Source organism: Mycteria americana, chromosome Z (genome assembly GCF_035582795.1).
Source record: "Mycteria americana isolate JAX WOST 10 ecotype Jacksonville Zoo and Gardens chromosome Z, USCA_MyAme_1.0, whole genome shotgun sequence".
Lineage (NCBI taxonomy): Eukaryota > Metazoa > Chordata > Aves > Ciconiiformes > Ciconiidae > Mycteria > Mycteria americana.
The window spans coordinates 2,685,972-2,701,569 of record NC_134396.1 but is presented as its reverse complement, the minus strand read 5'-3'; the positions used below and the strand labels follow the sequence as shown (position 1 = coordinate 2,701,569).

The 15,598-nt window shown below is 55.4% G+C and overlaps 1 protein-coding gene across 2 annotated transcripts; it reads left to right on the top strand.

The window, feature by feature from the left end:
• The first annotated feature begins 324 nt into the window (after positions 1 to 324).
• LOC142421884 (myogenesis-regulating glycosidase-like) lies at positions 325 to 14,233 on the top strand. Of its 2 annotated transcripts, XM_075527074.1 has the most exons (3): positions 341 to 435; positions 2,964 to 3,331; positions 7,798 to 14,233. In XM_075527074.1, exon 3 carries the CDS (start codon positions 7,930 to 7,932, stop codon positions 9,964 to 9,966), a length of 2,037 nt encoding a protein of 678 aa, XP_075383189.1. In that variant the 5' UTR covers positions 341 to 435; positions 2,964 to 3,331; positions 7,798 to 7,929; the 3' UTR covers positions 9,967 to 14,233. The 2 variants fall into 2 exon arrangements, with proteins under 2 accessions (XP_075383188.1, XP_075383189.1); XM_075527073.1 differs by lacking the exon at positions 2,964 to 3,331 and having other exon boundaries at positions 325 to 435.
• The last annotated feature ends 1,365 nt before the right edge of the window (positions 14,234 to 15,598 follow it).

Below are 15,598 nucleotides of genomic sequence, written 5' to 3'. Positions count from 1 at the left end.
TCCCTCGCTGCCACGCCGTGCCCACCCCAAGCAGCACCCCGACCCTACCTGGGGCAGGGAACACCCCACGAAAGCCCCATCCCGGCCCAAAAGCATGCCGGCACAGCCCCACCGCTGCCAAACCCCAAGTGCCCCCAGCACGGCCCCAGGGGCACCCCCACCCTCGAATGCCCCCGGGCATCCCCGGCCACTCCCACCCCCGGCACCCCCGAGGCGGCCGGGGCAGCGGGGGCGGCGGGGTCCGGACTACATCTCCCAGCGGGGAGCGCCGCGCCGGGGCGGGCCGGGGGGGCCGGGCCGGGGCCGGAGCCGGGGCGGGGCAGCGGGGAGCGCTCAACCCCGGAACCGCTGCGGGCCGCCGGCTGCGCTCAGCCCCGCTGCCCCCCGCTGCCTCCCCGGTGCCGCGCAGAGCCCAGCCATGGCCCGGCGCCGCCGGTAAGTTTGCCGACCCCCCGGGGCCGCCCGCCGGGGAAGGATGCAGCAGCCCCCGGGGAAGGTTTGGGGTGCGCATCCCCCGGCACGGGGAGGATGACCGGGTGTGGAGTGCGGGGCTGGAGGCAGGCGAGGGGCTGCCCCGTCCCGCAGACCCCCGGCTGCAACCGGCAGCAGGGGCAGGCTCGGAAGGGCCCGCGGGGAGCGGGGTGTCAGTGCAGCCCTTGCACCCTGACCTTGGGGTGCAAGCCTTTCGCACTCCGCCGTGTAGGGGCCACGCAAGTTTTTCTTGTGGTGGTCAGGAGTCTTGCCGCCTGGAGAAGATTAACGCGGCCCGGAGACATGTCGCTGGCTCCCCTTGCAAGGTGCAGCTTCAACTTTTGCTGCTAGACAGATGTTTGGCAGTGAAAACTTAAGCAGATGGGTTTATGCAGCACGTTGTGCAATGTACTGGATTGGGTTTGGAGTGGTTTCTGGGACAGCCCCTCCATCAGCAAGTGCCGGCGGTGATGGCGAGCTGCCAAAGCTGTTTTAGAAAGCACAAATCCTTCTTTCTCTTCTCCCTCTTCCTCTTCGGATACTCGTGATGCCCAAAGGGCAAGGGCCCGGCACAGCAGACACCCGCAGCCCAGTGGCAGATGAGGGTCAGGGGTTTGTGTCCGCATGGCTGGATCTGCACATGGAAGAGCTGCCAGGGAGCAGTTTAAGGAACTGATGATTGCATTTGGCCAGAGGTTGTCCAGCATCATTGGCTGTTGGATACAGATGGAAATCCGGGGTCCTGAGTCGCCAGCCCAGCTGCGTGAGCCATCCGCCGCTCTCTGGAGCTGCCAGCACCTGGAGTTTCATGGGGACTCAATGTCCAGAAAATGGCAAGGGCCGTGCCAGAGGGATGTGCTTAGGTTTCCATTTCTTCCCCGTATCGCGTTGTAGCGCTTCGGTGTTGGGGTGGGCTCGGGTTTCAGCCTGCCTCAGCATCCAAAATGCAGAGTATTCCCAAAGTGCTGAATCAGCTCTTTTAAGAAAGAATCTGTGGGGGCAACACGGGGCACCAGGTCCTGCTGTGGGACAGTTTGTCTTGGAGGATGGAGATGAGCAGGAGTGAGATTAACACCCGTGGGAGCACTGGGGAGAGAGGCAGTTGGAGTGACAGGGCGGTAGAGGAAGCACATCTTGTACCAGCAGGAATTGGGCTGGGGCACCAAAAGACAGCGAGCGGCAAAGACACCAGAATCCTTATGGCTGTGTATCTTATACAGCACACGTGGCAAATGAAAAAAGCTAATAGCAGACTGATGCCTTGCTCCGGGCTTTCATACGCCTGCCTGCTGGACCAGCCCCACTGGGCCACGTCCCTGCCTGGTGCTGGCTCCTTCGGTGGGAGCAATGAAATTATTGCACTTATCACTCTAGTTTCTTTTTTGGGCAGAGATTTATATCATCCCGGCATGCTGGCGCGTGGAACTCCTTGTATTTGGTGTTTTGTTTTCACCACCGTCAGGCACACGCTGGGTTGTTTTAGTGGATGCCTCTCCAAGAGCTGCTGGCCCCGCAGGTGCCGAGGAGCTGGCTGCTGGGCTCTGGGTTACCCCATGGACCGCGGCTTCGGGACCAGGCTGCCTCCTGCTCCCCAGAGGCTGTAGGATATCTCCAAGGTGGACACAGAGATGTCCTCGAAAGGAGACCACCGAAGCTTTCTCTCCCACATGTCCAATGCACTTTGATACAAGTGGTCCAGAGAGCTCACTTGTTTTAAAGTCTCCACAAATCTTTCCAGCTCAGACAAATTCAGGTGCTGTGATGTGCCTCCAGGCAGGGGAAAGCGAGAGCCCTCGGTCATGGTTTAGTCATGAGCCAGCAGCATGGCAAGTGGTGTGCAGGGTTAAAGTGAAAACCCAGCTTATTAAAACTTCACCTTGCTAATTAGCACAGGGCGAAGAACAAAGATGATGTTGTAAAGGGGGAGTTGTCAGGCGTGTTAAATATTAAGTCATCTGCTGCCAGAATTGACTCCCAGTGGCTTTTTTGTATTCATGGTCAGACACTGGATGAGGTGTCTAAATGGGTTTGGAGCATCACTTGACACGGGCAGCTTTAAGGGACATAACTGGGCTGTAAAGTGATGATTCCTATAACATAGGTGAAATTATTTAAGACTGGGCAGAGCTAATGCTGCAGCTTCAAATCCCCTGTCTGCTCTTGCAGACGGAGTGAGGTGCTGGCAGCGTGTCTGCACTTTGCAGATGAGCTCTGTATTCACGTGGCCCCCTCGGATTTGGGGTTTATCCTCTGGGTGCCCAGAGCTGTTTAATCCTGGCTTACGAACCAGCCGGCACAGTGGGGCTGCTTGTTTCTTTTTGCTCAAGGCAGCCTCGTTACTCTGCTGAATCATGACTCTGCTTAAAATCGCAAGACTTGGGGAAGAAAAAAAAAACAACCCTGGGCTGGTTTTATTTTGCTTTCTGATTTTGGAAACCCTGCGAACACAGGAGGGAACGAGCCTTCACCAGCTCTTCCCGCTCACCTGGCAGGAAGGCAAGATGCCAGCCCGAATCCCGTGACTCCAGGAGCCAAGGCTCGGTGAAGCTCGCGCCCTTCGCGCCACTGCGATGCCTGCGGCAGCTGCCTCAGCACGCCCCGGCCAGAGGGTTGGCTGCTCACGCATCCGTCACGGTGCCTGAGAAAACACGCCGGTGACGTGCTGGGTCCCCTCCTCCTGCCCGCGGACACATGCTGCTCAGGGTGCAGCCAGCTCGTAGCCCCGAAACACCCTCGCACAATGGAGAGGACGAAACAGCCAGGGACACGGAGACATAGCAGAGCTTATATTTTATGTGCTTAAAAAGCGATCTGTGGCAAAGCCAGGCGGCAGGCAGGGATCCCTGGGAGGCATGGACGGGTAAGTACCGGGCACCGTGCCCCCGGCGGGATGAGCTGCCTCCTGGCCGGGGCTGTCCGTATCCGACAGCTGGGTTCTACGGGGAATTTGCTGCCGTGTCTTGCCACAGAGGCAGCAGCCCAACCGCAAGCAGCTGTCACTTTGCAGGCAGTGCAGAGACTGCCCTGACCGCAGACTTTCCCTGAGCCCCTCGGGCCGGGCAGCGTGTCTGTCCCTGCTGTGACCGCAGCAGGGACGGTGAAGGCAGGGGTCCCCCGGGAAGGATTGCGCTGTGTCCCCTCCGGCCATCCCTGTCCCGCTAAGGCAGCCACTGCCCTGGCTCGGGGGCCGGGGCTCTGTGCCCCCCACATTCACCCTGGGGTGGCCTGTGCACCGAGGGGATAAACTCAGGTCCCTGGGATGATCCGGTGCAGTATCCGAGGGGATCCTTGCGGGTGGCTCTGCAGGGCTAGGGAAAGAATCGGTGCCTCTGATCCGCAGGGGGGGCTGGGGTGTGCGGGGAGCAGCCCTGTGCCAGCGCTGCTGCTGGGTGCCCCTGCCTGTCCCAGCCGTTCCCATCAGCACCAAGCAGCTGGAATGGTGATTTCACCCTTTGTGACTCCAAAAAGCCCTCCATAGAACTCCAGTGCTGCTGCAGACCTCTCCAAGGGAAATGAAACCCCCGAGAGAGGTTTGCTCGTACCCCCTTGTCAGATTTGCGAAGTCCCTTAGGCAGGGCTGGTCCCCCACGGGGGGTTGCGGAGCAGAGCCAGGGCTGTGCATGCGGAGGCTTCTCCCCCCCCCCCCCCCCCCCCAGCTGTTTTGCAGAGAACTAATTTCCCTCTTAATTTGCCATCCTAATTCGCTGCTCTTTTATGGGGTTGGAAATGCCTCCCAGTGAAATCTGCGGTGTTTCATTAGCTTGACTCCTGCCAAGATGTTTGGGGAGGAGGCGGCAGCACCTTGCACTGGAGGGGAGGGTTTCCCGGCATCCCAGCATGGGAAACGGGTGCATGTCCCTGGCACAAGCTTGGCCCCTGGCGCAGCTCAGACGGGACCCCACCGGGGCAATAGAGACCAGTTAAATGTTATTGACCCTCTTTAAATGAATGCCCTAATTGCGAAGTTGCTGGGGTAGTGGTGCTGTGGGTCTCGCGGCCTGTGGTTAGCGGCAGCGTTGGTAAAAATAGAAGCGGTCAAAAAATGGATTTTTATTTTTACTCCGTAAAGTGTGACCTGCTCAGATGTTTTGCTTTCAACTCGAGTTGAGGCAAGATGACTTGCTGCTTCCACAGAACAGGAAGAAAAAGCTTTGTTTTGGGTCAGCTGGGAAGCTCAAGTGCAGCAAGCTACAAATATGCTTTGACACCCTCCCTTCCCGTTTTCTTTTTTTTTCTTTTGAAGAGTTTAAAGGTCACCACAATGTCATCTTGGAGCAAAATAACAAGTTTGCATTCCAAAAAAAATGTCGAAACAGGCTTTGCATGAGCAGGCACCTCTGCAGGCTGTGGCTCATGAGTGCAAGGTGGCAGGCGTTGTCTCCGGGGAGCTTGGGAGACTTACTTCTCATCTGGGACGGAGCCAAATCACCGGCTGGAGAAAGTACATTTTGTTAAGGAGGCAAAAAAAGAGAGGGGACAGACGGGCACAGAGTGAGATCCTATTTTTGGAGACCTCCCTGGCCCATTGGTGCGCTGGGCGATGCCTGCAAACACCCTTCTCAGCATCTCTGTTGGAGTGGTACCCGAGTGGCGACATCCGTCAGCCCAGGGTGGCCACAGGGGTTTGATCCGGGCCCAGCCAGAGTGAGTGACCAGAGCAGGATTAAATCCGCCAGCTTGGACACCCGGCTTGCACATCCCTCTGAGGCAGATTGGTGTCCAAGGGCCAAAAAAGGCTGCAAAACCTTTCTTAAAAAACACATTATTTCTCTACTGGCAGCAGCAGTGATCGTTTCTTCATGTACGTCATGAGCTCCAGCCCATGGGGGGAAAAGAAAGAAACAGCCTAAAAATAGAGCGGCTTCGAAGTAGTTCATAAATAATAAACCAGCCTCCTGAAAGGGAGATGAAAATCCAGAAACTCCCTAAAGCCCTGGGAGCTGCTGTCAGTTTTACATGGAATGAGGAGGTGGCTGTCCCCGCAGCGGCAGTATCGGCCATTTCTTGGGCTTAAAACCCTAAATGAGAGCTGGGAAAGAAGACACCGGTTTTCCTCTTTTTTTTTTTTTTTTCCAGAAAACGTGAAAACTTTTAAAAAGTCTTTTCCCAAATAATTTGTGAGCCCTGCTCAGTGGGCAGCTGCAATTTTATTTTCTCCCCCCTTGAGCTTTGCAGTCCCCAAGGCACGCATGAGACACAGGCGTGCCCCTGGTAGTGATAGGTATTTGCATCTCCCTCGCTGGCATCCCAAAAATTCCCAGTGCCGGGAGCTTGTTTGGGCTCAGCATACCCATCTGTATTTCCAGAAGCATCCTGCCACTTGTGGCATTGCTCAGCTGTGCTCATTTTGGCCGAGACCCTTCTGCAAACCTCCGCCACCGCCTCATCCCCAGTACAATCCTGCGCTGCTTCTGGTTCACCCCAAACAAGGAGGGGTCGATAGAGGGGATGAATGTTTATCCCAAGCACAGCAACTTCCCACCACTGTCTCCTCTCTGCCTTTATTGCCCCACTTTTGCTGGACTCGGCCAGCCTCACATCACACGTGCTGGTGGCTGAGGGCCACGTTCCTGGGGTGCAGGATCGGGCCCTGGGTGACACAGTCGGGGTGGTCGGAGCTGTCCCCATCCCGTGCCAGAGCTACCCACCAGCAAGCAAGGGCTCTGTGGGACTTGGCCGCGGGACAAGTCATTTAGCAAAACCTATCGCCCGTTCAGGCTAATCGCTTCCTAATGCTGCCGTAATCCCATTTAAAGCAACTGGCAGCCTAGAAAGTTATCGGCTCCCAGGGGAAGGTTAAAATGACCTGACCAGCAATGAAGAAGTTCCTTGAGCTGCAAGGTCTGGCCCAATACATGCTGCAAGACAAATATAAAATGCCATATGTTTTGTTGAGCCCATGCCCAGGTGCCGCCCTGGGTTTACATCTCGGCATCCCCACAGTGGAGCAGTGGGGTTTAGGTGATGCCCAGGACCCCTTTCTGCTTTGCCCGTCCTTTTTTGGGGAGAAAGATCTGAGGTGTTCTGGTGCTGTCTGAGGTGCAGAGGAAAGTGTGCTCCAGCTTGTCACGCCTGTGGCAGGGAGAGGGTTTGGTATTTCATTTCGGATCTTTTTCCTTTTTTTTGTAAAAGAAACCAACCCCTTTAGAGGGAGTCACTACAACAAGCTTCGTTTGTGCCCAAAAAGAGGGTTTTTTCCTCCAGTTTGCCCAGAGCCAGCAGGCTTACAGCCCGGGGGCTTGGGGAGGAGGCGGTGTGCCCATGTTTGCTGGCACTAGGCAGGTACCGGCCAGCTGCTCTGCAGCTTCTCTCCTTGCCCTGCTCCTCCTGCAGCCGGGTTTGTTTCTCGCTCTCACGTGTCCTTACTTTACTTTTCCCCTCTGGATCCCTGGCACTGTGCTTGGCCGAGCCCAGCCAGCCCGCAGCCAAGAAAAAGCCATTAGGCTCTTGGCACAGCCCGCTTCCCTGGGGCCAGGCAGGGGGGAGCGTGGCTGGAGCCGAAACACAGCCCGGGTCCGAGCTGGATGGAGGAAAAACCCTTTGGAGGTCCTGCTCCTCTCGCTCCCAACAAAATGAGCCTTTCTGCCACCCGGAGCCATCGCAGAGGTAGCGTGCATGGCAGGAGCGAGCCGCTCTCCTCCCGCCTGGGGCTGCTGGTGCGGCACCTCCCGCAGCCATGCTCTGCTGCACATACACCCCCTCCGTGCCCCCCAAAAGCAGCCACGAGCCACTGGTACCCTGGTCGCATTTGGCTGTCCAGGGGCTGCGGAGAGGCAGGGATTTACCCACCTTTGCTGCAAAGCATCCCAGGGCTGGAGAAGCCGGGACACACGGGATGGGGAGGGGTAGGCGCTGCGGATGAGCTGAGTTAAATCTGCCAGGGAGGCAGTTTGATTAAAATTAGGAGCGGCTGCCTGGAATTCATTATGTGGTGTCATTTATGGCTCTTAATTATCCCTGTCCCTTAAAGATACTGTCAGTGAGCTGATCCAGCTCCTGCTCAGCCTCCTCCTATCCCCTCCCAGTCTCTGCTCCTGCCTCGCTGAAAGTCTTCCCCCCAAAAAATTAATTATGGCAATGATTTGGCCCTTATTGCCCCGGGGTTGTTCTCTGCATGGGGCTCAGGCTGTTCTCTGCACGTGTTGTCTGCCCCGGGTAACTGGAGATGGTGTCTGGTACTCGGCGTACAGCACCTGGCACGTCCTAGCCCAGCGGCGGGGGGGACACGGGGCGTGGAGCTGCTGAAATGGAGTCAGCAAAGGGATGACAAGCGGCCCCTTGATTCAGAGATTCTACTGAGACTATTTATATCCTCTTCTTTTTCAGAGACGGGTGCTCCGGGACTCGGTGGAGGTGGGAACTCTCCTAACAGTCCGTTGTCTTCTGAGAGCCCCAGGCTTGCTGCAAAGAGATCTTCCTTTCCACTCCTCTGCCAAAAGCACTAGAGAAAACAGCACCATGTACACCTTCCTGCCCGAGAACTTCACGCCAGTGAAGCAGAAGCCCTCCAAGGAGCTGAGGCCCATGCTTGGGGCCATCTTGCTGGGCCTCATCCTGTTCATTGCTGCCGTGGTGGCCTGGTGCTACTACACGGTGTCCCTGCGGAAGGCGGAGCGGCTCAAGACGGAGCTGATGGACCTGCGGGCGGACGGCTTCGTCATCAGGAACCAGCACGGGGAGGTGGTGTTCCGGCTGGCCTTCCGCTCGGGCAGCCTCGACCTGGAGTCGTGCTCCAAGGAAGGCGAGATCTTGAGCTGCACGCGGTCGAGCGGGGGGCCGCTCAACTTCTTCATCCAGACGGTGAAGCCCAAGGACACGGTGATGTGCTACCGCGTGCGCTGGGAGGAGCTGGCACCCGGCCCGGCGGTGGAGCACACCATGTTCTGGGAGGACGCCCACTGGTACGGGGGCTCGGAGATGAGCACCCAGCACTGGCCCATCCGCCTGGCCGGCTACCAGGAGCCCGTGCCCTACGTGACGAGCGATGTCTACTCCTTCCGCGACAGCTTTGGCGGCATCCTCGAGCGCTACTGGCTCTCCTCCAAGGCGGCGGCCATCAAGATCAACGACTCCGTGCCCTTCCACCTGGGCTTCAACGCCACCGGGCGCACCCTCTTCTTCCAGGCCCGCTACAAGGACTCTCCCTACAAGCCCCCGCCGGGGCAGCAGCCCTTCCCCGAGCTCAGCTACCGCGTCTGCGTGGGCTCCGACGTCACCTCCATCCACAAGTACATGGTGCGCAGGTACTTCAACAAGCCCTCCAAGATCCCCGCCGAGAACGCCTTCCGATACCCCATCTGGTCCACCTGGGCACTCTACAAGAACAATATTGACCAGGATAAACTCTTGCGATTTGCCGAAAAGATCAAGAAGTACCGTTTTAACTGCAGCCACATTGAAATTGATGACAAGTACACGCAAGCTTATGGGGACTTTGACTTTGACCCTGTTAAGTTTCCCAATGTGACAGAGATGTTTGCAAAACTGAGGGAAGATGGGTTTAAGGTCACCCTGTGGACTCACCCTTTCATAAACTACAATTCCTCCAATTTTGGGGTGGGGATCGAGCGTCAGCTTTTCATCAAGGAGCCATCTGGGCGGCTGCCAGCCATGGTGGAGTGGTGGAACGGCATCGGGGCCATCCTGGACTTCACCAACCCAGCGGCCCGGGACTGGTTCCAGAGCCACCTGCGCCAGCTCCGCCAGAAATATGGCATCTCGTCCTTCAAGTTCGATGCGGGTGAGACCAGCTACCTGCCCAAGCAGTTCAGCACTTTCCGCCCGCTCTCAGACCCCAGCATCTGGTCACGGCGCTACACGGAGATGGCCATCCCCTTCTACGAGCTGGCCGAGGTGCGGGTGGGCTACCAGTCGCAGAACATCTCCTGCTTCTTCCGTATCATTGACCGTGACTCCGTCTGGGGCTACGAGCTTGGCCTCAAGTCCCTCATCCCCACGGTGCTCACCATCAGCATGCTGGGGTACCCCTTCATATCTGCTGACATGATTGGAGGAAACTTCCTCCCCAACAAGACAGACGGGGCAGTGGAGATCCCTGACCGGGAGCTGTACGTGCGGTGGCTGGAGCTGTCGGCCTTCATGCCCTCCATGCAGTTCTCCATCCCGCCCTGGCTCTATGACAAGGAGGTGGTGGAGATTGCACAGAAGTTCACGGAGCTTCACGAGTCGCTGGTGGCCCCGCTGCTGCTGGAGCTGGCCGGGGAGGTCACCGACACAGGCGACCCCATCATCCGTCCCATCTGGTGGATCTCACCCCGCGACGAGGCCACTCACAGGATCGACTCCCAATTCCTCATTGGGGACACCCTCATGGTGGCCCCCGTCCTGGAGATGGGCAAGCAGGAGCGCGACGTCTACCTGCCAGCGGGCAAGTGGCGCAGCTACAAGGGGGAGTTGTTTGAGAAGACCCCGGTGCTGCTCACGGACTATCCCGTTGACCTGGATGAAGTTGCCTATTTCCTCTGGGTTTCCTAACAGGCTTCTCCATCAGCTTTGGGATAACCATGCCTTACCTAGGACTTTGTAACGAATAATAATTCTAATTGCACATTTCTTTTGAGACTGTTGTTGAGGAAGGGAATTAAATAGACTTCACTGTCTTTGGGGTAATTTTTTTTTATTTGGAGGGGGGTGATCTTTTTTTTTAATTTGGGGCAGGTGCGAGACTCAGCTGTGTTACAGTAGGCAGAATTTTCTCTGTATAGGCCAGGAAGGAGTTATCAGTCTGTCTGCAGACATGTAGTAAACCCAGTATCTTTTCAATTCCCAAGGATTTCAAGAGGTGGAAGTTGTTTGGTGCCAGTGGGAGCGTTTCTGGTCTTGTGGGAGCACCCGGCGCTGGGCATGGGAGGCTCTGACATGGGAGGGTTGCTACAGAACAGCCTGCCTTAAGTTTTTTAATATGGCAAATATATTTAAAAGGACTTTTTTAAGAGCAGAAAACAAACTAGGGATACATACATATACACATATGGTTTCTTCCCCCTTTGATCTACTGTGGCACTGGACTAACAGTTGCCCCATGCTCCTGCTTTCCCGGGTACCAGGCGGGCCAGGTTACTCGAGTGATGTCCAAGTATTTTAACTGTATGGACTGCGTGTCACTTGCTGGGGCAGCTGCACCCCACCTCCTTGCCCATTTAACAGCCGCTGCAAGGCACTTGCCTGTGTGTTTTGCCTTGCGTGTCAACATTGCCTTTCCTAGAGTAGCGCCGTCCATACCAGCATGCCCCATTAGTCTTTTTAAAGCATTTATGGCCCTGCTTCATTACATGATTATCCTGCTGATATCATCCCTTTTGGTTTGTAAGGACAGATGAGCTTTCAGGTTTGTTGATGGCAGAAGGACTGCCTGGAGCAAAGCCGTTCTCAAAAAAGTATGTGCGGCGCTTCCCCGGGAACAGCCGGTTCCCGCAAAGCAGCACGTGTCTTGGATTGACGGTGACGTTTGCTGCTAGCCGGCTTGCTGGTGGGTGGAAAACACCAGCTTTTGCACTGATGGGTCTGTGCCAGCGGGTGTTCTCACTGCACCCGCAGAAATGTTCTCATCTGCCGTGAAATTAAGCTAATACCCATCTCCATCTCAGGTCGCACTTAAGAGGTGATGATTTTGTTGAGGGTTTTTCTGAAGCAGCCCTCCTCTCTCCCCTGGAGAATTAGGGGCCTTCCTCAGGCAGCTTTTGAGGTGTTGGAGGTGGGATTGCTGTCAGAGGCTTCTGGAGGGGACACGGGGTGACGTGGTCTTGCACCCCAAGTCCCTGGCAGCTGGGATGGAGCTGCAGAGATGCTTCTTTCCCAGCTTTCCCATTTGGTTTTGTACGGGAAGATGCATTTACAGAGAGCCATGGGCAATCTTCACTCCAAGACAGAGCAAACAGGATTGAAGTCTGGCAGCCTTCCTCCCCAGGGCAGGACATTCCCGGCTGTGCCCTGGTTGGGAGCGTGTTTCAGCCCCTGAATTTTTAATGAGCCTCTGCAGAATTGAACTCCGTTGGCTGGGAAGGTTTGGGGCTCCCTGCCCAGGCTATGGCCAGCCAAGGAGAGCTCAGCATCTGCAGGGTTTCTCATGGGATTGTGTCTGGGCTGAGTATGGGTCTGGCACAGGTCTGCCACCTGGTGAGATGGTGCTGTGTTTTGGATAGGGTTGTGTACCAGTGATGATCTTTCTCACCGCCCATCTCTGGCCTTTGTAGGAGGCAGAAAAGGAGATGCACTAAACCTGGGGGTTGTGATGGGTGTCCAGGAGTAGAAATTTAGGCATCTGGGGCAAAATCTGAAGTGCTTTTATTGTTAGGAAGGAAGTGAGGAAGTCCAGTTTGATGGACTCCTTGGAACATCCCTTGAGGTCTGAATCTGCCCTGCATAATTTGGTGTTTCAGCCTCAAAACAAGATGCAAGGGAGCCCTGTAGGTCCCTGCCCAGCTGGAGCACAAGCATGTCACAAAGCTTGTTTCTTGCGGCTTTTAACTATGAAGGACTCGGGTTTGTTCCCTGCCACCAGTGCAAACAGTGGTTATGTTACAAGTTACTGACATCCTTTGGCAAGGATTTAATCCTGGAGCCCCAGCCTCAGTCATCCGGGCACTGGCAGGATTTGGCCCTTGGACTGGAGGGTGGAGGTGAAGGTGAGGAGCTCCTGGAGATGAGTCTGACCACAGCCTGCAAGGAGGACAGGGTGCAGAGAGGGCTTCTCCAGCCCCAGAAATGCATAAAGACCATGCTTTGAGGGGCTCCAGCTCTTCCCTTTCAACCTTTGCTTGTGAAATATTTGTCCTCCCTTGGCATGGGAGTCATTGGGTGGAGGAGATGTTGCTGCACGGCTCAGCTGCCGGTGAAGAAGTGGGATCCTTGGCACAGGACTTCATGGGAAGGATCCCAGCATGACCAGGAGATGTTGCACATCTTCTCCTCCCCTGTCTCCGCAGTGCCACTCACTGCATCCCTCACTAGTAAGGGGTGAGGCTACGTGAAGAGAAACACAGCGTTCCTGTTAGTATCCCTTTATTATTAAAATGATGGGAGCAGCTGGATGAGTGCCTTCAATCTCCTTGCAGTGGTTTCGATTGCTGTCAGGAAGGTCATGGAGGAAATTCTCCATTAGACACACTGTCTTCCTTCCCCTCCCATCAAAAGAAAGGATTTTATTATCAAAGTTTTAATTTTCTTTTTATTTAACTATACGAATAAATGGGTAAGATTATAGAGTACCCTTATTTTTCTAAATGCTGTAGTTAGGGCATAAGTGGCCATGGCTGTTCAGTGCTCCAGCTAGGAGAAAGGTAAAGCTGTTAGGAGGATGTAAGGGATGATGCTGAAGAGCGGGTCCATATGGGTAGCTCTCTGGGGGTCCATGGCACCAAGCCTTCCCCACGTTTTGGGGACAGGCTCAGCCATGCTGCCTCAAGCTATCTCACAGGCTTCTAGGTGCCCTTTCCATCCAACTTTTTACCAAAACCACCATTTCTAACACTATGCTGTAGCACTGCAGGACTTGAGGACCTCTAGGACCTCGCAGACCACAAGCATTCTGTGCACAGACACCTTGGGAACTGCTGCTAGGGAGATTTCTCTGATTTACACCATGGGTCACTGGCCAAAGCAGGGTTTAGTCTGACTCAGCCAAGGAAAAGCCCCAAAACAGGTTTGGGAGTTGGATTCAGCCTTTTCCACCCCAGCCCACAGCAGACCGTGGCTGAGCAGCAGGTCAACGTGATGCCTGTGTGATTGAATTTTGAAGCTTGCACTGTCATGTATTGGTTTTCTGGATGCTTGTGTTTGCACATGCCATCCTACATTGGACTGTAAAGCTGGTGGGTTTGTTTTTAACCACTTTTCTAATTCTTAATTGTTATGAAGACAGAACTGTAACATGAATCGCCTTGATTGATATAAAATTTTGGAAAACAAAAGGAAGTTTAACTATGTCCATCTGTACCAAGTACCTGGTGGTTCAGGCAGATTTGGGGCTTTTTTCATCCTAGACTTCACTGAAATCAGAGTTGAGATTGTTGGTTTATTTAAAGCTTACAGCCTGCAGCTTTGATGTATGTTTTAAAGGGAGGAGCTGGCAGCCACCCCACTCTTGTGTTTGCAGTGGTGGCAGGAGACAGGGATATGGAGATGACCCACTGGATCACAGAACTCCCTCCCTTGGGTCCCGACAGCAAAGGGAATAGCTGTGCCTTAGGGCTGGCCTGGAGAAGATGGTGTCCAGGCAAACCCCGATGCTGCATCCGCCCCCAGGGGTGGGGACCAGACCGTCATGCCCCTATTTCTGCTGACATCCACCCAAAAAGGGCCCACTGACACCAACTCTGGGGGGGGTTGCTGGTCCGCGCTGCTCTCAGAGGACACATGCTTTGGGACTATTTGCAGGCGCTGAAGAAGAGAAGCCTGCTCTTGGCTTCCCTCAGGCACTCCAGAAGGTCCGTCTGGGCCCTGGCTGTCCTCACTGCCCCCGGGGTCCCCCTTTCCAGATGGCGCTGACAGCTGGGACGGGGATGGAGTAGATGTTTGTGGCTATGGGAGTGCCAGAAATGGAGTGTGTGAAACTCACTTAGGAGCCTGCCTTGCCCCACGCCACCCCGTTTACCCCATACAATGTTTCTCCTGCCCTTTCTATTGCTGTACAAACCACAGCCTGCCTTGTGCCACCTGGGCATCACTAGCAGTGGCCAACACATGCAGCTTGGCTGGCGGAACGAGAGGGACTTCGATTTGCTCCTTTTGCAATAAAAGACATTTTCCCAATGCTTTTCCTTTGCCTTCTCCCTTGGGTGCGAGCGGCATCCATACGCTCAGCTGATGCTCACATGGAGGGGAATGCGGTGCTCACGTGGGCTGGAGACCTCGGGGCAGGCTGGCAGCTTGCAGCACTTGCAGTCTTGCAGCAAAGCCTCAATAATGCAGAAGTCCTCCCTGGAATCGGTGGGTTTGGGTTTGGTCTGCATCCTCCAAAAAGCTGGCGCTGTGTGCAGGGAAGGTGTGTGAGGCTCGCTGGGAACATGGGGACAGCAAGTGGGGTCTGCTCTGTGCTGGGTCCCAGCTAAGTGGCAGTGCTTGGAAACACATCCATGGTTGTGTACAGCACAGGGAGGTGTGTTAATGGCAAAGTCCAAACCCCAGTGGGGCTACAGCAAAAGCCCAATTCATTCCAAGGAGGTGCCTATAGGTGACAGCAGAGCAGTGGCTGCTGACCCATGAGCTCCTGGCCAGGAGTGTGTCCATCCCTGCCTGAAATCACAGCTTTTATTAAAAGTAAGACAAAACCAACAGGCAGGCAGGCAGAGCCCAAGGCTGCGGAGGACCGTGGTGAAAGGACAAGCTGACAGCAGCAGAGTCCCTTTGGGCACATGGCCAGGCTGGCAGCCTCAGGAAAAAAACAACCTCCTCAATCGTAGCTCGTCCAGAGCTGGGTGGGAGCTGCCAGCCTGCAGATCCCTCGCACCAGGAGAGCCATAAAAACGGTCTGGGCTGATGCAAAATCCCTGAGGCCAAGTAGAGAAAAGCAGCGATTTTTATTTATTTTATTATTATTTTTTGCCAGTAGGGATGGGTGGTTTTCAGCTCAGCGATCATCAAAGATTAAGGGCAATAAACTCCCCCTCCAAAAAACAGGCAGCCTGGGATGAGCAATGGGATGAGGGAGAGTCCCATGTCACCAGCACCTCCAGCAAACAGCTCTTGCTCGGCATTGGGAGTGCAAAAACCAACCAGGACTGACGCTTAGCAAGGCAAACAAGATGTCCCTCTGGCAGTGTACAGCCCCGGCACGGCAGGAGGGTGCGGAGAGGCAGCCGCGGTGCCACCTGCTCGCAGGATGCCTCCGGTACTGGTCCCCCGTGGCTCCCTGCGGCTCGGCTGGCCAGCAGGGAAAGGCACTGGGGGAAAGACTGGAAAGGGATGGGGATTTGAGGCAGAGATTTTTGCAGCCAAATGGGACCAGGCAGCTCATACCATCCCCAGAGTTTGCAGAAAGTCTTGGTGATGCTTTTTTTTCACTCCCCAGCCTGTGATGCAGGTGGACAGCAGAGCCATGCATGTGCATACAGAGCACACTGACTATAGGGGGAGAGGTGCAGTATGAGGGGGCTGGAGCCTGGCACTG

Coding starts and splice junctions, on each gene's coding strand:
- LOC142421884 (XM_075527073.1), top strand. CDS start 7,930: ATGTACACCTTCCTGCCCGAGAACTTCACGCCAGTGAAGCAGAAGCCC.